Genomic DNA, 21676 nt, shown 5'->3' with positions numbered 1-21676 from the left:
GCTATTCACCAAAGCCATGTGAAGACAATGGGAGGTCTTTTAAAATAAAGGTGTGTCTGACTCTGTAGGTGTCAGTGGAAAATCTGGTCTTTGGGTGGAGTTTGGAGTCTATAAAATATGGAACTACCTTGTTTAGTGAAATCAGTTTGTATATACCATCTCTTTATAAATAGAATGATTGGGCAGTAAGTTAACTCCTGTCATTAAGTGGGAACTCAGTACAATTCAAGTAACCTCCATCTTTACGTTACAGCCCTCCTACACCTTCCACGGTTGGCTTGGAATACTGCCTTCAAGCCACTGGCTCCTCAGATAACCATCCTGAAGAATTGTGTTTAATTATTTGTTGATTGCAGTTGACAGCTGCTGGGGGAGGATCTTTTCTCCAAGCTCTGCTGCAGCTTATTCCACAGCTGTACCTCTCGATGAGAGGGGAGCATCATTCCCCTTTCTTATGATCACCTGCCTGCGAGGTGGCCACACTGGGTATTTATATGTCCCACACAGGTACAAGTTGCTTTATAAACATACAAAATGAAAGGTCAAGTTCTCAGGTGCTTTCCTGATAGCATGTTGTTTTTATAGTCATGTCTCAAAGGCTTCAGTGAACTATAGCATTTGGGCCATTGCTGTAACCTTTGTATAAACCAGACACTAGCAGGCACAGCTTGTAACTCCAAGGGTTACAGTGGTGGTCCCTCATTTACCAGCTCTCCTTTCCTCCATGGCTACCTGTGCTGAAGCCTGCATCTTTACCAAGTGCAGCAGCATAGTGGCCTGGCTGCCAGCTGCCTCCTCTCCTGCCTCCACACACTCCTTCCACCCCCCACCCCGAGCAATGCTACCAATTCTCCTCTCCTCCTTATTTTTTTTTTTTTTTTTAATCCAGTTTGAAGGAGTTAAACTGACAGACATCATCATCAGCTAGTGTCTCCATGCATTTTAACTGGACCTTTGACCTGTGCTAATGCAGCCAGGGCACCTGATTAAAGTCTCTTCTTTCCTTCTGCAGTGACTGCCAGCCAGCCTATGTGTCCCCTCAAAGCCGGAACGATGAACTGGCAAAGAAGCTTTGGAATGTCAGTTGCGAGCTACTGGGCATCCAGTGGGACTGAACTGTGGAAACCCCTGAGTTAGAGCGAGATGAGCCTGGATTTGATGTTCTTAAGGAGCTCTTTGCTTGGGCAGAGGAACACAAGCAACCATGCAGCCAACCCACTGCCTGGCACTTGCAGCAGCTTTCCCAGTGATTTTATAGTCACAACTGCCCTTGAACTTCTATGATGTTTGTTTTAAAAGAGAAGGTGAGCTTACTGCTCCACTCATCCCCCTTTCCTAACTGGAGGCTCAGGGCAAAGTGCAGGGACTCAGGGCTTATTCTTTCCCCTCCCAGCCTTCCATTCCCATTCCACAACACAGTCTTCCCCTGGTTCCCCAGTAGAAATGGAGGCGTTAGGTGAGTTAGGTTTCTATACAGGACAATTTAGAAATTTTGCTTGCTGCTTATGGAAGGGTCTTTATGCAGCAGTAGTAACCAGACTGGTCGATGAGGGTTTCCTTCACTGTATGCTTCACTGAGTCACTTGTCTCCGCTCCATGGCTTGGGAGGGGATCCTAAAGCTGCAGCGAGCCTCAGCTCAAAGGAGCAAGTCTCAGGTGATCTGCATACTGACGCCCCTCTTGCCCCTTGAGATTGTTTATCAGTTGTACTTCAGTAGCCCTTGTTGCCCCAACCAGGCTTGAGGGCCACTTTGTGCTAGGCACTGCATAAACAGAATAGAAGAGTGTACTTGTACTAAGCAAGCCCTGCCCTTAAGCAGAAGGGCACAGCTTCTGCAGCTCTTTGCAGCCTCAGTTGTCAGACAAGCACCACACGGGGCAGCCTGATTACTTTTACATAGTAGAAGGAAGCCTAGGGCAGGTTTCTTAAGAAATACCTGGCCCTTTACCTCCTCTCATCAATGCTGAAGTCTTAAGCTTGTCACAATAAAAGCCACATGTACCTTGTAGAAGGTTTTGGAATTCTGAGGGTGGGGGAGGGGAAGGGGAGAGCTGCCAGTAAAGTGAGCGAGCTGAGAATTGTGAGTTGTGTATAAGGTAGTAGGTAACAGAGCCTGCCCTCTACCTAGAGTAATTCAAGCTATGACTGACACCTCACTGCTGTGTTTGCTGTCCTGATGGAGGATATTGGAATTGCAGCCATATGTACAGTAGACAAAGGCAGGGATCATCCATAGCAAGACAGCAATGGCCACATTACTGTCTACTCTCAAATTCCTGCCTCACTGCTAGTTTACATTAGCATGAAGTTTGCCTGCCCAGTAGTTGTAGGCACTTATGTTGGTCACCCCTGTTGCAAAGGGCAAGTAAAGTTGGTCATTGCTGCAGGCATGCAGACTCCAAACTCTTCCCACCCCATGTGGTAATTGAGCTGCGTGGCATATTTTGTCCCTTATTTGAATTTCTTTCTGGAAGCATCACATAGCTAAAATGTCACTGCAGTCAGGGTATCACAGCTTGCAGGATTGCCTTCCACCTGTTAGGAAATCCAGCCATTCAGTCCTGTACTCGGTGTAGTCACAAGTGAATGGCATTTGCCATGAGAAAATGCCTAGTTCCTGATGAGGTTAGCACTACCAGTTCTGTCTACTGCAAGGCTTAACTCAGTGGTGACTTGCAGGGTTATCTCCAACAATTACATTACTAAATAAAATCATTCCTGTTTTACACATTACTCTTCGTGTACTTAAGTTGTTCTTGAGTGGGTGGTAGTGGCATGCACTAGTTTCATGTGGGCAGTGTGGGAGTGAAATTAAATACAATATAGGCTGCATATTAGGAAATATTTCCTCACAGTGAAATTTATTAGGTTGTGGAACAAGTCTCCCAACTAAATTGAGATATTTAAACCTAGATTAAGTTAGGAGGATTAGAGCGTACAGAACAATTCTGCACTGGTTCCCTGGCTTAGAACTCCACTACCTTCTTCCTAGGTCAGGGGTGGGCAAACTATGGCCAGGGGGCCACATCTGGCCCTCTAGACATTTTAATCCAACCCTTGAGCTCCTGCCAGGGAGCGGAGCCTGGGGCTTGCCCCACTCTGGTGCGGGGGGGGGGGGGCAGGGGCTTGCCCAGCTCTGTACAGCTCCTAGAAATAGCTGCATGTCCCCCCTCTGGCTCCTATGCATAGGGGCAGCCAGGGGGTTCTGCACACCACCCCAAGTGCTGCTCCTGCAGCTCCCATTGGCCAGGAACTGCAGACAGTGCAGCATGCAGAGCTGCCTGGCCGTGCCTCTGCGTAGGAGCCAGAGAGAAGACATGCCGCTGCTTCTGGGAGCTGCTTGAGGTAAGCACTGCCTAGAGCCTGCACCCCTGATATGCTCCCACACCTCAACCCCCTTCCCTAGCCCTGATCCCCTCCTGCCCTCCAAACCCTTTGGTCCCAGCCCAGAGCCCCCTCCTGTACATCCAACCCCCTCACCTGCCCCCCCCATCCAGAGCCCTCTCCCACACTCCAACCCCCAATTTCATGAGCATTCATGGCCATACAATTTCCCTACCCAGATGTGGCCATAAAGTTTGCCCACCCCTGGCCTAGGTGTTTTCCATAACAGATGGAGACCTGGACCAGTTACAAACAAGCTGAAGAGGGAAAGGCCACCCAACTATGCTCGAGGTAAAGAACAGAGCAATACACAAAAGAGAGACTGGGGCAAGTGACCTTTGCTGATAATACTTTATTCTCCTTTGTTCATTGTAAGCAGATTACAACTTAACAGAGAAATGGCTCTTTCAACTACTAGTGTTTAATCCATTTTTATGCTTAGGGTTTTTAAGCCCAATACTAATTGCACTATTCGTGACAAGTTTTTTAGGGTCAGGGCTAAAATTCCAGTTCTGCTGGTAAGAAAAAGATCCTTAGAATTCTAAGTTAAGGACTATCAAAATTGCAACAAACACTCAATAAAGTGCGTAAAGTACAGTGCAAAGAAGTCAAGCAGAAAGACAGGCACAAAAATGGCTAGGCTACATGGCAGGCATCATTCTTTCCTTCTATGTTGTTCAAGTTCCTCTCACTGATGCATATAGAATGGTAGATACTGCATCAGTGCACACAGTACAGACCTCTCCACCCATATTTGTAGATTTGGTATCGACCCAAACCATAAAAAGTATCACACCCAACAAGATAAGCCTAACTCCTGGAGCATACTGCAAGGCCGGTTCTGTCTGGCCGAGACAATAAAAGCAGCTTTTATTAGCCTTACTAATGGGATCTCTGAGATCTGGGGTTAGGAGATTCTGAAAGTTAAGTGTGGTCATTCCTGATTCTTAGCTCTGAGCTATTTCTAACCCCAAATCCAATGAGCTAAGCATTTCTAGCAGGGAGACATGTTTGAGTCAGTGGGACAGTGGTCATGAAACATTCAAAATGAGATCAACCAAGTCCTTAATCTCATTGGAGGTCTGTTCTATCACAAGGACTCTATTTGCTTGCTTAGCTTACCTTATACAATGGAATTAATTATTACACTTCCAGAAACGAAAAACATCTTTATAGAGTGCATTTGGCTGCAAGTGAGCCAGTTGACTGTAATATACTGGGAGCTGCTGAAAGGGAAATTGAGTTGCCCATCTCTAAATGTTAGCAGTCTACATCCATAGCACTACAAGCATGCTGTGGGCTGCCAAAGTTAAGGAACTTTTTTTTAAACCATCACTCATTTCTGCTTCTTCCATTCTCTGCTGCCTGTTTCTCCTTACTACTTTTCCCTCTTCTCTGATTAACAGCTGCAGAGAAGCAGTAGCCAAATCCAAATGTCCCTGAACAGAATCACTTTACACTAGAGGAACCTGCCGTTAAATGAAGTAGACCAGGAGAGTGCGGCTTTTGGTCTGTTTCTAGTCAGCGGCAGACAACTGGGGAAAGAGATTCTGTGCAGCAGCAACTAATACAGGGACATCACTTGAACTAAAGGATGCCTGCCAGTCCCCAGTGTATTTCAACTGTCTGAGCCATTTGTTCACTCCAGGAACAAATGGAGGGTGGGGTTTTTTTTTTTTGTTAAAAAGTATAACACTTCGGTCCAAAATGTTTCACTTTGTCAGAAGGGGAAAGATTGCATTAGTAAGGACACTCATTGCATGGTTCAGCAGTTTATTACTTGGCCGTGTGATTAAATTTCACCATATAAACCCTTTTATAAAAGGAAGGTGCTTTCCCTACAGTGCAAGAGGTGTATAGCTCAGCTTGTTTACACTATGGAAAAGGACATAAGAGCCCAATGACAATTGTATCACAGCGGTTTAATCCACTAAGTGGATTAAACTAGGGAAGCAAGAGGTAAGAAATTCTCAGACATTCTCATCCTATTTTAAGGTTTTCCCTTTGTAGTGCATCCTGTTGCAATTACATCCATCCATCCAAGGGCCCAAGCAGCAGGCAAACACTTGCCAGTGATTTCAGCATAGACACACCTGCCATATACAACTAGCCATTGCCTTTCAAACCAACTAAAGGATTTGCACATACTGTGCTAGTGTAAAAAACTTTGTGATAATTAGTACAGATCTTTAAAAAGTCACCTCAAAAGTTCAGTCCCAAGTCTACATAAATGGAAACAAAACTCATCAACCTTTGCAATGATCAATTCATTTTATAATGGCTCTGGCTAATAGATATTACAGAGATTCATGTTTCAACCTACACTGATCTGAGATGGGATGGGATGGGATTTGGTCATCAACTATACACAGGTTTACTGAGTTAAAACAAACTCATGGCAAAAGAGTTCAATGCCTCTATGAAAGAGGAGAAAGGTGTGTTTCTCCATAATCCTTAGTCTTGCTTGACTTGTTCAGGTTTAAAAACACACAGAGAACACCCTGAGGTAGAGATTGTTGGTCATCAGAACACAGGATTGGCACTGGTACGAAGTAAATTCCTTCCCTTTAGCTACAGGCACTCTAGCAGCTCTTACTTGCCACTGAGAGATCGCTGAGCTCCTCTTCTCTGTGCCACAGGAAGTCTTCCCTTTATGGATGCTGGTGCCTGGAAGTTATTTCCTAGTGGTCTTTGAGCTTTTTTGTTTGGGCTGGTGCACTGAAAGCCACTGGGCACAGATGGCCTGCACAACGTCTTCCCTGCTGTTCTCAGCCAACTGCCGCACATGCTGCACCAGCTCCACGGCTCTGGTATTCTCTTGTCTCACTGAGACCAGGTAGGCAGAACGCAGCTTGTTGCACTTCAGGTAGGCTTGGATCTGAAGCAATAAAGAAAAGCGGTTGTCCGCCGCAGCCTCCCAGACTGAGTTCTAACACACAGGTATAGGTGAGGGCCCATTGGGAAATCTAGTTCAGCAGGCTGTACTATTTAGAAAGGGTGTGAATTGTGATGTAGCACAGGCCAGGTTCTGCTATAAGAAGTGTACTACAAAGGGCCAGTGCATTAGACTTTTTAAAATTTAAGCGTCTGTCACTGGCTTTTAGAACTTGGATGCTGATCATCATGGAACCAGAATCAGTCTTCTCGCATGTGTAGTTCATGCTTGAAAACCTCCATATCTGAACAGAAAAGATTCACAGAGGCATTCTGCTATGGCCTAGTTCTTTCAAAGGCTCACATTAGGGTCACTGTAGCATTGAACTTATTGCAGTGACAGAAATCAAATCCAATTTCTCAGCCTATGTAGAGCAGCATATCTGGTGGTCAGAGCAGGACAGTGGGAATCAGAACTCCTCGGTTCAAGTCCCAGCTCTGCCACTGATTTGCATGTGACCCTGGAAAGTCACATGACCCCTGGGCCTCAGTTTTTCCATCTGTAAAATGGGAATAGACTATTTACCTATTTGTGAATGTAAAATTATTTGAGAGCTTTATACTAAAGACAGTAGAGAAGTGCAGTGTATATAATTAACAGAAGCATGTATTTCAGTCTTAGAGTCTACAAAGAAGAGGAATTACCAAATCGATGAGATAAAGGATGGTGTGGCCTACCACAATGGCAATAATATAACACTGGAATAATAATAAGCTCAATGCTGGTCTCCACAGATACATATAGATCCCCATCAACTGCCTGCTGCCACTGGGAAATTAAGTGCATCTATGAGAAAATAGGTAGGAAGAACCAAAAAGAACCAACTGCATCTTTGCATTGCTTTTAAGTCCCACACAGTAGCTCTCAGAGACCTAAGGGTCTCTAACTTTTGGGGAGAAGAGATGAGATCAGACACTTACAAGGTATCTAAGCTCAATCTTGAGAAGCTATGGTTTCCAGGCTCAGCGTTCCCACAGCAGGTTAAGAGTTTCCCTTTACACTTTACTCACCTTGTTTTCATCGCTGTCCATATCCTGGATCAGATTGTCCAGATCCTGTATCCCAAAGGGGAAAAGCAGGTGACAATTAGAGGACTGTAGATTGCAAACCATTATATCTTTATAGCCTATCAGATCAAAACATTGCACAGACAATTACAGCAAGGTGTTTAAATCATCTCAGCCATCAACTGTCCCAGTTCCTGAGGCGCCAGGTACTAAGCCCAAATCTTCCCTTTTACTACAGCTTACCTTCTGGCCCAACACCACTTATGTCTTCAAGGAACCCCATGAGGGCAGCTTTTCCCCCCCATCAGGACTTCCTGCCCCCTCCCTGCGCAGTGGTAGCTTCATAGAGATCTTCCTGGTTTCCCACCTCCACGCAACACACGCAGAGCAACGTAAAGGTTTTGTGATGAGCAGGGCAATCTTAACGGGTGGCTTCCTACACAGGCAGCAATGCTGGGAGGGCACACATGGCTGTGCTCCCTCCTCCATGTGCCCTCTCTACCAGCAAGGGATCTTCATGGAAAGACACACCTCCTCATCCCAGACAGCAATGTAAGGCAGGATCCCACTGGTAGAAGAATCTCCCCACTTGCACAGTACCTTGCTGGGAGATTTGAGGAAAAGGACCCTGTAGCTAGACAATCACATCTCTCGAACAGCCATTTTCCTGTGCAGATGCACACTGACTTCTCTTGAGATAGAACATGTGAAATAAGGGGCCAGAAGAGTTTGACAGCATGGTCTTAGTGCAGGGTATGGATGCTGAGAGGCAAGGGACTGTCCCCTTTCTAGCCTACCTCCACCTCAGAAGACAGTGCCATGGGGGCAGCATTACCTCAGAGGGAATATCCTTAAACTCATCTAGGCAGTTTAGGATGATGATATCCCCATCATTTTTGGCTGCAACTCCAGACTCATTGACGCATTTAAGGAGCTGCCGGATCTCACTGTAGTTCCGCTGCTTCACAAGCGCCTTCGCCACTTTACTGTATACAGCTGCAGCCTCCAGCTGGAAGTCCTAAAGTGGGAAAATTGAAAGTGTCAAAGCAGTATGTTCAGTCATGGCAGATTCTACCAAGCCTGCCCAGAGGAGGAGCACTCTGCTGCTTAGGAGAGCAAGGTGTGGCTCAAGTACAGTCACACTGCTCTAAAACGCAATCCCTTGCCACCCTCATTTTCTGTACAGAAGTACAGCCCTCAGGGCAAGAGGGCCTAGCATGCCATTTTGCTCCGAAAGGCCAGGCCACTCAGATCATAGTAGGACCCTAGTTTCCAGGGGCCACTCCTCTGCACTGGAAGTCTGGGCAGCTGCAGTCTGCTCCACTCCATGCAAGATAGACTCTCTCCTTGCACCCCACCAAGCTACTAATGTGGGTCCTTCTCAGCTAAGCACCTGGGCTACTAGTACCATGCTGGCAAGTATCTCAGCCTCAGCCAGCCACACATGCTGGAGAGAGACATTTCCAAAAACAAGGACAGTTTCCAATTAAATACTTCCTGCTCCCTGGATGAGCAGGCTCTGGGGCCAGCAAAGCGCCAGCTCTGCGCCTGTTTCTTCACTGCCTCCATATCCTGCGCAGTCACTGACACCTGTGCAGAGTGGGTATCAAATGCTACCAAATCTGAATACTCCATTCACACCTGGGGTAGCACTTTGCACAGTGTGAGTGACTGAGGAAGGTGCAAAGCAGTGGAGAACACTGTTTGGTTACTCTGGGAGAGCAGCAGGGAGGAAGGGAATCCATTGTTAACTCTGTGGATGAGCAAGGAGGCAAGTTAATTGGCTCTGAAGAGACCAGACTCCTCTCTCAGCAGAGCAGGCAGCACCCTAGTTTTCTCTTTACATGGTGCCTGGAGCCCCTTCCTTCACTTGTTCTCTCCCATCAGAGTGCCCCCTCTCTAATCTCCTCTCCTTCGGTGGATGAGCGGGCACCAGTTTATTCAGGTGCACAGCCAGACAGCCTTCTGGCTGATTAGATATCTCAGAACTGCCAGCATTACATTGAGACACAGACAGGGGAACCTTGAAAATTAAGCTCTACTCCCTCCCTCAAAGAAAGAAAGAGTAGCTTAATTAGATCTGGAAGCTGATATCAGCGACCCTCTAAACTAAAAGCTGGCCATGCAGTTCATTTCCTTGGCAGAGCGGGGTCCCTGACAATGCATGGAGGTTTAGAACCTACATAATTGATTGCTCTGTATTTTACACAAACACGGAGACAGATCTGAAACTTATGTTTTCCCCACCTCATGCAACGAGTCTGGTAATAAACAGTGGTGCTTTACAGGAGTGGGAACAACCTTACATGCAGCAACTTCTTAGGTTTTCCATACCTGGAGGACTCTGAATGCAATTCCAAAACCTTCTTCAATGTTCTTCCCTTCCAGCATGACCTGAGAAGAAATTGCCAACGTTAGAAATAGGGAAAAGCGAGACATCGCCATTTGGTTATGCACAGAAAACTCATAAGGAAATGAAGTCACTTGCACAAAAGTAGCCCAGGCATTTCACTGCCTCTTGCCTGAGTTCAGCACTGCAATAGCATTTGCCAAAAGGCAATTTACAGCCTTGTTAAGAAGTGTCTCTAACAATGGGAGGCAGCATGATCCAGAGAGGGAGAGGCAAAGACATGAGTTCTGTTGTCAAGTGTCCCATGGTGGGCAAGTTACTTAACTTCTCTCCCTCTGTAACACAAGGATAAGGATACTTACCTACCTTTAAAATGCACTGACAGCTAAAACTGAAAAGTACCTTTTCTATTATCTGAAGACCAGATGAGTGCTCCAGGCCCCCAAATCATCCTTTAATCCACAGAACAGGTCAAATTAAGGCAGCAATGTTATGTTCTAAATGGCAGCTAGTACCTTGCCAGCTACATCCATCTTCATGTGATTGTTTCCAAATAGTGTGGGCAAGTTTGAGCCAGTTATTGGAGAGGTCCCCGAACTCTCACATCGATGCAGGAACTTGGTGACTTCCATCTGTAGCTCAACTGTATTGATGTGTCTAGATTGGGGGGGCGGGGGGGGGGGAAAATCTCATTTAGCTGGCTACATAGATGCATCCACACAACTATTAATGAAGCGCTCTGGCCACAAATTACTACTTTACTGAAAGGTGTCTCAAAAGGTAAATATGTCTGTAACAAATTAAAAATGGCTATTTTAACTGCTGTTTGACTTGGGCATACCGTAATATTAACATTAGCTCCTTCTGTCTCACCCCAGCTGCTGCACTGAAGTGCTCTCCAGAACTGCATGGGAAACGTGCATTACGAATGCTCACCTGAATTTCAGCATTATGCACACCGACCAGCTGTGGATCCTTAACAACAACAACTCCCAGACATACACAAAAAGACTAAATTTTTGTTAAACTGCAGTGAAGTGTGAAAAAGTTTCAGTAACTTTAGAAGAAAATAGACCTTAAGAAAACTGTAGTTATAGACACTCCAAAAGTTGGAAAGAGAAGACTAAATTTCTAACATTTTAAAGCTTGGAAATTCAGTTAACCATCTAACTTGCTTCTAAAGCTCACATCTAGCTCTGCTACTATTCAGGCAATAAGTTTAGCAAACAAAATGTAAATTGCATAGACTACATCCACATCAGTTTTGCCTACATACAGGAGGGTGGGTGGTACAGGGACTGACATTCTGTCACTTCAGGCTTGTCTTGACTTGGAAAAAGGTCGACTTTAGGTTGGGCTTAGCTAGAGTATGTTAGCTAAGCCCAACCTAAACTCAACCAGTTTTCCTAATCAAGACAAGCCTCAAGTGAAACCTCATTCCCAGAGCTTCATTTTCTGTTTTGCAGATACCTTGACACGTCAGTGGCTGTCATTTTCTTCCGAAAAGTGCAAGCAGCTTTTTTCCTTCCGGAACTCCTTGAAACCTCCTGCAGGTAAACTTTGAGGTGGTCCTTAACCTTCAGGAGCCATTTCTGTGTGTCTCCCAGCTCTGTGTAAGACTTTGCCTTGTGAGTGAAGAATCTAATGCAGGTCATGGCAGCACGGACATGATCCTCAAAGAAACAAACAAGTAATGAACTTTTAAAAAGGGGGAAATCATTTGACAACAAGACTATGATGTTGAGAATCACTATAAATCTCAGAAGCTGAGAAGACTGAGAGCACCCATAGGCAGAACATCTTCAGAGCTACTTTGACTGTCAGTACTAACTCACACAAATCAAACATTATGGTTCCCTAAGAGGACATACAAATTAAAGCATCAGATAAGATGGTGCAACAAGGCCAGATTCATGACAATAAGCACAGCAGATATGAATAGACAGCATTGCCTGGGATCTTCCTAGGATCAGAAAGTTCCTAGCAGCTTATATTCAATAAAAAATTAAAACAAGCAAAAGACATACTATGTATTTGAAAAGCACAAAGGACTTCACCAGCCACAAGACAATCCTACAGTTAGAAAACGTGAAACAGGAAACAACTGCAGACATGGACTCTGGAGTTACTCTCTCATTTAAGTGGTCTTAAATTTCAATAACAGCTATCAATACAAAGGATCCCAAAGTGTGGTACAAAACTAGACATACAGGAATCATTTGACAGAGTATAGAGACATAACCAGTCTGGGACAAGACAGAACAGCTGCTTAACAGTGTACAGCAACATTACACAACAGCTAGGGATGGAACATATGGAAGATACAGACGAATACTTTTTCAACTGAAACCCCAGGGAATTCACAGAAAAACAATGTGACCAACGCAGAGTTTAACACCCAAGTAATATCGCTGAATAGAGTGATGCTGTTCACTATTTCAGCAATAAAGTGGGGCCCACACCCCACCCATACCTTCATAAACTGCTGCAGTTCATACAGAATGTGGTAGTAGTTCTTTTTCTGCAAGTGTTTGCAGGCTGCAATCAGGTAGATACCCCAGCTCTCCAGACTTGGATCAATGGTTTCCAGCAAGTTCTCCAACATGTGCAGTTTTCCACTTTTATAACTTGGGACAAAGATCCCTTCAATGAACACTTCTGGTGGGCTCTCCTACAGTGGGGAAAAGGGAGCTTGAGGTGAATCAGCTGCAGGAATTGGCTTTTCTCTTGCCACTGAAGGGAGTATCAGTGACAGAGAGGTTACCCTACATTCTGGGCACAGACAGGCACCCAACACATAGCACCCTTTAAAAAAAAACAGTTCACAGCCAGCTATCACATTGTTTAATCACTGCATTCAGGGTAGTGACTGGGTTTGCTATTTAAAAAACACACTGCATAGCACAAGTTACAGAACCCAGTATGCACAGAAATGTTTTTAACAAAAACACATTTGGTGGAAACAGGTTAACTTTTCACTGGAACCCTTCCCCTGCAGTGGTGAGAGCCTTAGCACCAAAAAAACTTGCACTGCAGTAAGAGAACAGGAAAGTGAGAACTGCCGTTTGAAGTCTCACTGTCCAAGTTGCGGTAGGAAGATTTTAACCTAAAATTGTTTTGAATTACCTGAAAAATTTTATTGGTGGAAAAATGCTTGTTGCACCACTGGGCTCTCAAAAGCAAGCAGATTTTCTTAAAAATAAAACAAAACACAATTCACTTCTAAGCTAAGAACATGTAGGATATATTCAAAAGATAACCAAGAATAAGGGCTTAGAATGGACCATCTCAATTCTAACTATAGCAATCACACTGGTGATATAAAGAGAAACCAGAGCTGGTAAGGCCACTTAAACAATTACCTATTAATAAACGAGCCAACAGATTGAAATACCTAACTCCATTATCCCCAATCAGTATGTTCTATGCCAAATTTATTTCAATTCTAAAAGGTTAACGAACCAGGTAAAATCACACACACACGAGAAGTTTTAAGTATTTTTCAGTAGCTTTCATGCTGGTAAGAACTGGTGGATTGATAGTACTGGAGGAGAACAGAAAGTGGCTCTCTCTTCTCTGGCCTTCACTATTTTGGCAAGGGGATGAGGCAATAATAATTCCAAGATGGAACAATGCTAGTTAATGTTCTACATGACATGGACGTTCAGTCATCCAGAATAAATCCACAGAGGCTGGTCAATAAGATTATAAATAGTGCAAGCCTCAGAGGAAACAGAGTATGCTGGATTTTGCACTCAGCCATTATAGATACTGTACAATCCTGGTCACCAGTTTGGAAGGGAGAAGTCTTCCTAATCCTTTCAAAGCTCCAGTTTAGATGATATAAGAGCAGATTCTGACACTGCCAGCAGAATTCATTACTCACCTTATTTAACAAATGCAGAAGTGCTTCTCGCATGCAGTCGTGTCTCATGTAGAAGCTAATGATCGCTAGGTTGGTGCCATACGTGTGTAAATAGAACAAGCACTCCTGATAGTAGCTGTTGTGTTGGATCTTCCCTTCGGACATCAACTCCAGAGACAGGCTTCGTGTCCTCAGGGTTGCTTCCAGGTCTCTCAATGTGGCAAAGTAGTCATCGTCCTGCTATTAAGACAGAGAATCAATGACATGGGACTGTCCAGGAACAATTAATAGGAAGACTATTCTGCAAAGCGTCTCTGGGGTTAGCGCGTATCAACCAAGCCCCTCTTTTTCTACTGGGGTATACATGGGATGAAACTCCAGCCATATTACTGGATAGGGAAACTGTATTCAAACCTTGCTAGCCGCAATGATGTTTAAACATGACTGTAGGTACTGTGGTTCTGTTCCAAAATGAATGGGTCCTTATAGGAGGTTTGTTTTTTAAAGATATTTCCACTGCTGATAGAGACTTCCGCAAATATGCACTTTACTCCCTGACTTGCTGTTTTATCAGAAGATCAGAAATTTTAGGAGCACAACTGTAATCATAGGGAGAAAACCCTCTTGGGATACCAGTTTACTTAAAAATTCAAAGCCTGAATTTTTGTTCGAACCTAATTATAGCTTACAGTAAAACTATATAAATTCTAAAAGGAATTCTGGAGGTTCTGAGGTCCCAAGTTTCAGCCTCAACTATTACATGACTATCAGAAGTTCTTGACAAAAGAGATGCAACATCACATTGTACAGCTGGATGGAACTTAGTCTCCTCATGAAGACACTTTGTATGCTCTGTATAAAGATATAAAAGTTGGTTTACTTACTAAAGCAATGCTAGTCAAAAGAGAGACTGAACTTCCACCTGCAATTGATAAGGGTTTTTGGGGGCGGTGTTAAAGCAAAGCTAGTGCTGGCAACAGATTCTGGATTGTGAGCCTGGGAAAACAAAGCTCTCCAGCCACACAGAGAACTGATACCAAAAATGCAGGCTTCTTAACGATGACCTTTGTCATAGTAGCACAAGTTAATTTGGAAGGGCTGCATCAGCGATGGTGGAAGGAAAGAGGAGGAGTTCTAGGACTCATGCAATCCTTGCTGTCTCTGAGACCAATAAGGGGGGAAGTTAGTGCCACTTCTGATACATAGCGACATAGACACCAATTCATTAAGAACTAGACTGAGACCTCCACCCCATTTCACACTGGCCTCCAAACAGCAGTCAGATGGGCCTCTGCATTACTGCATAACCTTCAAAAGATGAGCTTCTTTCCCATCTACTGGGCACAACACTACACAAACTGAATCCAATCATTCTGCTATCAATCACTGATTGTGGGGTGCAGCCAGTGGGGCTTCTGCACAGGCTTCAGTATTTCTGGTGCAAATCCTCTCACCATCTGCTCCAGATACTAATTATGTCAAAAAGACAAAAGCAGCCGCATAATACTGCTCCAGCAGTAACCCCTATAATATACTATTGATGTCCCACCTCCCCCGGTTGAATCATGTTCTTCCTAAAGAACTGTGCCAAAGCCTCAGGACTGCGACAGTTTTTGGTACAGTTCTCCAGAGCAGGTAGAATAGCCTCTTACCACCAAGACTACGGGCTTCACGGTGGACTCCAGATACTGTATCACATCTTGGACCAGCCTTGAGCCATGATTCAACTGGTTCAGATCAAACGGTGGCTTTAAGCATCGGCTGAATTTCTCTCTTGCTGAACTTAAGTTCCCAGCTTTAAGGCAAGCCATGCCCCAAGCATGCCATGCTCCACCTGGATCCAGCCCAGTCTTTGTAGAAACCTAAACCCCAAATCATTAGTTAGTAGTACATAATACAGAGACAGCACAGAAGACAGGAGAAGCAGATAATTACACTCCTAATCTCAATCTGTGACCTTCCATTTCCCAGAGAAGAAATGTTTTCTTGCCTTTATCAGTTCCACATTAGTGACCTTAAATACCAACTACTGAACTTCCCACAAACTCTGATTATGGAAGCATTTTCCTATTGCAAATGTAATGGAAGAGTTTCCTTGACCCTAGATCGATTAAAGTTCAATCCAACAGTTTTTACATTCCTAAAGGTAAATAATTTTCCTCCTTCATAGTAGATTTAATAGTTTTATTACAAGAACAGAACAACACTGAACAGATCTGTGGTTTAGGAAGGGATATGACATGTTAGTGGTTTTCTGTTTATAGACTTGCTGATGCTTCTTGGAAACATTTTGCCAACACTCAGTTTCACACAATTCTGCTGATAGAAAACATCATCCCACAGTTTCTTTAGCAGACATGTTTGCATGTAAATAAGAACCATTTTTGTTTAACAGTTCATCTGCTCATACTGTTTATTCCCTACTAGAAATTCTAATCCTGTTTGTATCATCATAATCCTATCCATACTAACTGTGATGGCACAAACAGAGACTTATGAAATCAAGGGGGTAGGGGAGGCAGAATGGAGAGGATAAGCCATATGACCAGATGAGCTGTCAAGGTTTTATCATTGTCTCACAAGTGAATGTTTTTCAAAGTTGTCCTAGCAGGCCTCAGAGTCCTCAAGTACAAATCAAATCACAGAACCCTAGAAGTTGCAGATAGGAAAGATCTATTAGACTGGATGTCCTAGCTCCCCTACCAATGCGGGGTTGTTCCTGACAGTCCATTTCTAGTTTTTTGCCTGTCCTAGTTGGAATTGGACCAAATGATGGGGTTCCCATCACTTCCCTCTGCAGATTGTTCCCAGGCAGAATACACTTCACTGTTAAACTGAACATCTAATAATATTTCCTAAGTTTTTCCTTTTTTAATCACATCCCATAGTTTAGGAACAAAGATCAGTAACTGATCTGTATTTTAATATCAGAGATCACATCAATTAAGTTCAGTGGGGGAAAGCAAGCCATCTAAGATGATAAACTCCTTTTTTAAAAACCAAATAAAACCACCTTCATCCTCCCGCTTGTGTTACCTCAACAGCTAACTGATAGTATTCTGCTTCCAAAAGCCGATTTCTTAGCCTCGTTACTGCTGCAGGCTGTAGAATCTGATCAAGAGATGGTACATGGCGATAGGCAGCAGCAACTAAAATATTCAGCACATCCACCTTGCTGATGTAACTGTTTGGAAGGAAGCAGGAATGAAGTGAGTGGGTATGCCCACGCCCAGTATATCACTATACTCTCAGGGTCATTAGCAAAGATCTTGGAAGCCTTTATGCCTGTAGCATCTTTTACATTGGAAGTACCAATGGTTGGGAAATCACCCAATTGGTCTCTGGTACTCTAGTTCTACTTCTCTTCCTTAATGTACTGTCCTAGAGCCAGTTCGCTGCTCCGGCTCTCTGCTTCTCATTCAACCAGACAGGCTAATACAGACTGTGGACACTAACTTACTACCAAGTCTGGTCTGAACAGTTGGGACCCCTTGCATTGCACTTCCCACTCTATTCTGCCTTACACTGATGTCAGGAATTTGAATTTTATTCCTTCCTGGGGCAAGTACCATTGTAAAAGCTTATACTAAATAAGGATCTGAAAACAGGCAAAATGTTAAGCTTAAAAAAAAAATCCTCCATAGCAAAAGCAGCAAGTTTAAACAGTCAAGGAGATTTATTCCCATCTACTCCAAGAGTCTAGTATTCCCAGTATTGATTTTGTGGATAAACAGGTGACTTTGGCCTCTAGAGATGTTAGTCCAGCACTTTTCAATACTACTTAAATTCATTAAAGGAAGGCTAAGAGCTCCAATCAATCCCAAAGGACAGCTGGCAATTTACCTGTCACACAAAGCTAGATCCTGGCTCCTTCCAGCTTTTACAAACATCATCTTGGCACTGAAAAGCAGCTGTTTCATGATGTCCATGAGAAGCCCAGCATCCACTTCAGGGTTAATCAGACCTTGGGACAATTTGCAGCAGTGCTGTATCAGCTGGTGGCCACATGCTGTGCTATCCGAGTGCAGACTGAGGATGGAAATACACAAGGAAGAACTAGGGGCCTGTCAATTAAGAGTAAAGAAAGACCCAAGAGCTTGTAAATGGACACTGCACCAGCACTCAATAGAATTCTAAAGGGAACTGGTTACATTGGACTCACCTCTCTGTCTCTCAAGCTCTTACCTGTTCATAATAAAATTCATTACGCACAATTTCATTTTCATCTTCACTTAGAGAAAGAAGCCATTCAAGTTCAGTTGCCTTGGGTACTCGCATCACTACAGAGTAATCCAAACCTCCATTACCACAGGTCTGTACTGCTGAGAAAGAGGAACCAGTTAATCAAAATCATCCTGGGAGGGGCAGCAAATCAGGCGGAAGGCATGTCACAAAGTTATTCAGTATGCTTTATCATCAGAGCTACCTGTGCTGTTCTCAGCACACACTCCAGAAGTTAGAGGGATGAAACAATCTCACCTATACAACACGCACAGCACGGAACCACAGAAAGCAGCTATTGCATATGCTCAGCAGCAGATTTCCACTCCCAAACATCAATTCCTACACTGTCTAAAATACTTCCTCAATAAACACCCATATCCCCAAACCACCTGTGAGCTACAATATTTGTGGTTTTTTGTCAGAAGATCAGTGGAGATAAGTGCTCTGTGGGTGGTGGAAGGGAAGTCACTGAGGCTGAGAAGGGGAATGAATAAACTGATTGTAGATGAAGCACTAAATGACTTACCTACTTATTTATTTTCTTTTTACGATTTGCAACCTAGCAACCTTAAGTCAAAGCTGAAAAAAAGATCCAGTAGCTCTGGAGCAATGCCAGAACAGTACCACCAGTTTGAGGGACCAGACCAATGAGTTTTTAAAAGGTCCAGTATCTCAAACTGAGATCGCTAAGAGTATCTGCTCTAATCTCTGGAAAGCTAGGGATCTCAGGTTTCAAGTGATATATTGCATTCATTTCTAGCCCTGGTACTAGGGTAACCAGATGTCCCAATTTTATGGAGACAGTCCAGATTTTTGTGTTTTTTTCTTATACAGGCTCCTATAACCCCCTACCCTTGTCCAGATTTTTCACACTTGCTATCTGGTCACCCTACCTGGTTCTGTAATTCATGAGGTATGGGATCATGAAAATCAGGTCATTCTGATTACTCTCTGGCTTTTTTGGACCCAAATTTAATTCTGAGCTGAGAATCTTTCCCACTAAAATTGACATATGCTGTAGTCAGACCAAAGCTGCAGGCCATCTTAAAGCAACTTGGGATGCATTACCCTTCTGATGCAGTGATTTGAGATACTAGATGCTAAAAGTGACAACACTGAGCCAAAAAGCCAGCTAACACCCCCTTTCAAAACCCGAATTCTACATCAAGCAAAGTTTTTCCCTGAAAAAGGGGAAATGCCACAGACGCCACAAAGTCCACCAAGGACTATCTATTAGTATGTACTTTACATGAAATGTACTCTGACTGTACCATGACAGGCAGCAGTATAAAACCTTAAGATATACAGAAAATTATGGCAATCAGAACAAGCCCATTTTAAAAGCGTGAGTGACATCTAAGTTCTTAATATCCTTAGTCAGCAAAACATCCCTATAGTCCCTCAATAAAGTTAGTATCACTTTGCTGCAGTTCTTCCCCTGCTAAGTCTAAGAGGCTGTTCAAGTCTCATGCAGCTGTTCTTTTTCTTGTTGCCTTACTCAAGAGGAACTACACATGTCCAATGAACTGAAGTGCACTAAATATTGGTCGCAAATGAAAGACTGAACAAAGTAATGAAGACAAAGATCTTCCAGCAGCAACTGACCAGAGGTTCCATTTTCAATTGCTTCAGTCTGAGGTATTTATCTTTGTATTTATTAGACATCTGATACTAGCTGCTCTTCACCTGACCATTGTAGCTCCTCTAGAACAGAGCAACAAGACCTGCTTTCAACAACAAACAGCCTGTCACACTTCACTTGGGAGACAGGAAAATACTAGCTTGTATTTATGGTTTGTGGAACTACTGAGAAGCTTCAAAAACTTTTGGTTTTAACCTTAGTTACTAGAAAAATTTCAGTATTTCAACTAGCACCATACTTCGTGGGCCCTTTTCTCATGACCTGCCAGACCCAGAAATGTTCTGGAAAACCAGAACAAATGCTTGCAAGATCCACAGGTCCTAGACCAGCAGCCAGAGAGAAAAAATACTTCAATTTTTATAATGAGGTACTCTCAGATCCTTTGCATGAAGATGCTTGAGAAGAGCAAAGTGCTTTTATAAATACAAATGAAGTCTCACAACGCTATTTACAGATGGGGAAACTGAGGCACAGAGAGGTTAAGTGACTTGCCCAGAGTCATACAATTAGACAGTCTCTGAGCTGGAATTGGAACTCAGCAGCTCAATCCTCAACTCCATTCATAGTTTCCCGCATGCCTCACTTCAGACTAAAGATATCTGAGAACAGCAGAGATTTTGTTAATGGAAGTGCTGTTGAATCCTTTAGCTACAGCACAGCTTCCAGTCTACTAGCAATACAAAGATGACAATCGTGTACTTTTCAAAGCAGAAATTGAACGTTACTTTGTTCTCACCTTCCATCAAGTCTTGATCTTCCTCTTTTGTGCTGTAAAACAGAGAGACAGAAGCTTTACACTCATTCCAACACACTGAGGAAAGAATGATTAAAGCCTGGCAGTTAAAAAAGGCTCGATCAATATTGCTAACATTTTTGTAACATTAGTTATCAAAAATAACTGACGACCTCCTCTCCCCAAAAAATATACAGATGGAAAAGTATGTGGCACTATAAGCATTTTGCCAACATTAAATAATTAATCTTTACAATATCTTCCCTTCTGGAGGTTATATCTATTAAACAGGCAGTAAGGAGTTGAGAGACTTGCTTAAGGGCCAAGAGGAAGAGTGTGTCAGAGCTGAGATTAAAAGTTAGGAGTTCCTAGCATCCAGGTCTCTGCTTTGCCTCCAGATTACGGTACCTCACATCCCCACACACCACCAGCCACAGTACAGAAAGAACAAGAAATACTCAAATCCTTTATTGTCCAACCTACGTGCCCCCCTTTCCCTTCACTTCCCCACACAAACAAACGAAATTCATATATTCTCTCTCTCACACACACACACACACACACACACTTTGAGATTTGAAGAAAAAGCAACATGAGGTACTCTGGCTCAGTGCTGGGCAATAGAGCATTAGGGTCCTGTTGATATATTTTGGAAATGCCGTAAGCTCCCCTGATTTACTGCTCATTCTTCCCTCATGTACCTTTTCAAGACAGCACTGTGCTCATCTCTTCCCAGTAGGCCCACTGATAGCAGGGCAGGAAGCACAGAGGTGACTGCTCTCCCACTGTTCCTCACCACACCCTCCACCAGCTCACTGAGTCTGTATGAAATGAGTTTCAGTCCAATTCTCAGGGGCAAACATGCACATCACAAAACCCTTCATTGGCAGTCTCAATCTCCAACGGCTACTTAATTCACAGCCTCACTTCTGAATCCATGGAAGTGGTACCTCCTGGTCAGATTAAAGCACGGTGCTGTACTTATGCTGTCTCTCACAAATACAGAACTGGGGAAGAGGGGTACATGGAATGATGCAGAACTTGTATGCAAGGACTTACATGCTTGTGTCTTGGACTAAGCCAGGTGAACAATGCTTGCTGTAGTAGCTGTAGCACTGGTCACATACACGAGCTGGATTTTCTCTACAAGCTTCCACCCCCATTTTCTTGGTAGAGCAAGAACTGCACACCAACCTCCCACAACGTCTGCAGTGATGTCGCCTATTAAACTGAGACACAAGAGAAATTATGCTTAATTGGAAGAGTGTAGTAGATTAGCAGCTGACATTTCTCTTCTTTATTAGAGCCACTCAGCTCATAGGTAAATTTACTCTATTAAAAACAATGAAGAGCAAATTACTCCTTTTCATCTCAGGCTTCAAGACTCTCTAAGGTCTGCCCACTGATTGTCCCTCCCTGCCATCACCACCTTTTGGGAAAAAACCATGTGCCCAATTGGAACTAGTTTGCCAAAGTCTTCGGCTTTTTAACTTTTAGCTCTCCAGATGCAGAAGTTCAGTAGACTGTGTCTGATT

The 21676-nt window shown here is 43.6% G+C and overlaps 2 protein-coding genes across 13 annotated transcripts in view; one reads left to right on the top strand and one right to left on the bottom strand.

Moving 5' to 3' along the window:
* Window positions 1–2730, top strand: part of LOC116821488 (retinol dehydrogenase 12-like) — a 64270-nt gene extending 61540 nt beyond the window's left edge. For all 3 annotated transcript variants that reach the window (XM_075065381.1, XM_032774751.2, XM_032774752.2), the window contains exon 7: window positions 1013–2730. In XM_075065381.1, coding sequence (XP_074921482.1) covers window positions 1013–1115 — 103 coding nt within the window. In that variant the 3' untranslated portion in view covers window positions 1116–2730. The remainder of the gene's footprint in view (window positions 1–1012) is intronic.
* Window positions 2731–3717: 987 nt separating this feature from the next.
* ZFYVE26 (zinc finger FYVE-type containing 26) overlaps window positions 3718–21676 on the bottom strand; it is a 70201-nt gene continuing 52242 nt past the window's right edge. For 5 of the 10 annotated variants that reach the window (XM_032774734.2, XM_032774742.2, XM_075065379.1 and 2 more), the window contains 15 exons: window positions 21201–21370; window positions 20843–20962; window positions 20145–20176; window positions 17728–17864; window positions 17386–17606; window positions 16579–16726; window positions 15195–15404; window positions 13564–13782; window positions 12151–12348; window positions 11148–11350; window positions 10193–10334; window positions 9662–9721; window positions 8163–8345; window positions 7331–7375; window positions 3718–6263 (listed from right to left, as the gene is read on the bottom strand). In XM_032774734.2, coding sequence (XP_032630625.1) covers window positions 6060–6263; window positions 7331–7375; window positions 8163–8345; window positions 9662–9721; window positions 10193–10334; window positions 11148–11350; window positions 12151–12348; window positions 13564–13782; window positions 15195–15404; window positions 16579–16726; window positions 17386–17606; window positions 17728–17864; window positions 20145–20176; window positions 20843–20962; window positions 21201–21370 — 2292 coding nt within the window. In that variant the 3' untranslated portion in view covers window positions 3718–6059. The remainder of the gene's footprint in view (window positions 6264–7330; window positions 7376–8162; window positions 8346–9661; window positions 9722–10192; window positions 10335–11147; window positions 11351–12150; window positions 12349–13563; window positions 13783–15194; window positions 15405–16578; window positions 16727–17385; window positions 17607–17727; window positions 17865–20144; window positions 20177–20842; window positions 20963–21200; window positions 21371–21676) is intronic. The other 5 variants (XM_032774739.2, XM_032774738.2, XM_032774740.2 and 2 more) reach the window with 5 other exon arrangements.

The sequence above is a fragment of the Chelonoidis abingdonii genome, chromosome 4, assembly GCF_003597395.2.
Source record: "Chelonoidis abingdonii isolate Lonesome George chromosome 4, CheloAbing_2.0, whole genome shotgun sequence".
Lineage (NCBI taxonomy): Eukaryota > Metazoa > Chordata > Testudines > Testudinidae > Chelonoidis > Chelonoidis abingdonii.
The sequence above is the reverse complement of the archived record's forward strand: the minus strand, read 5'-3'. Positions and strand labels throughout refer to the sequence as shown.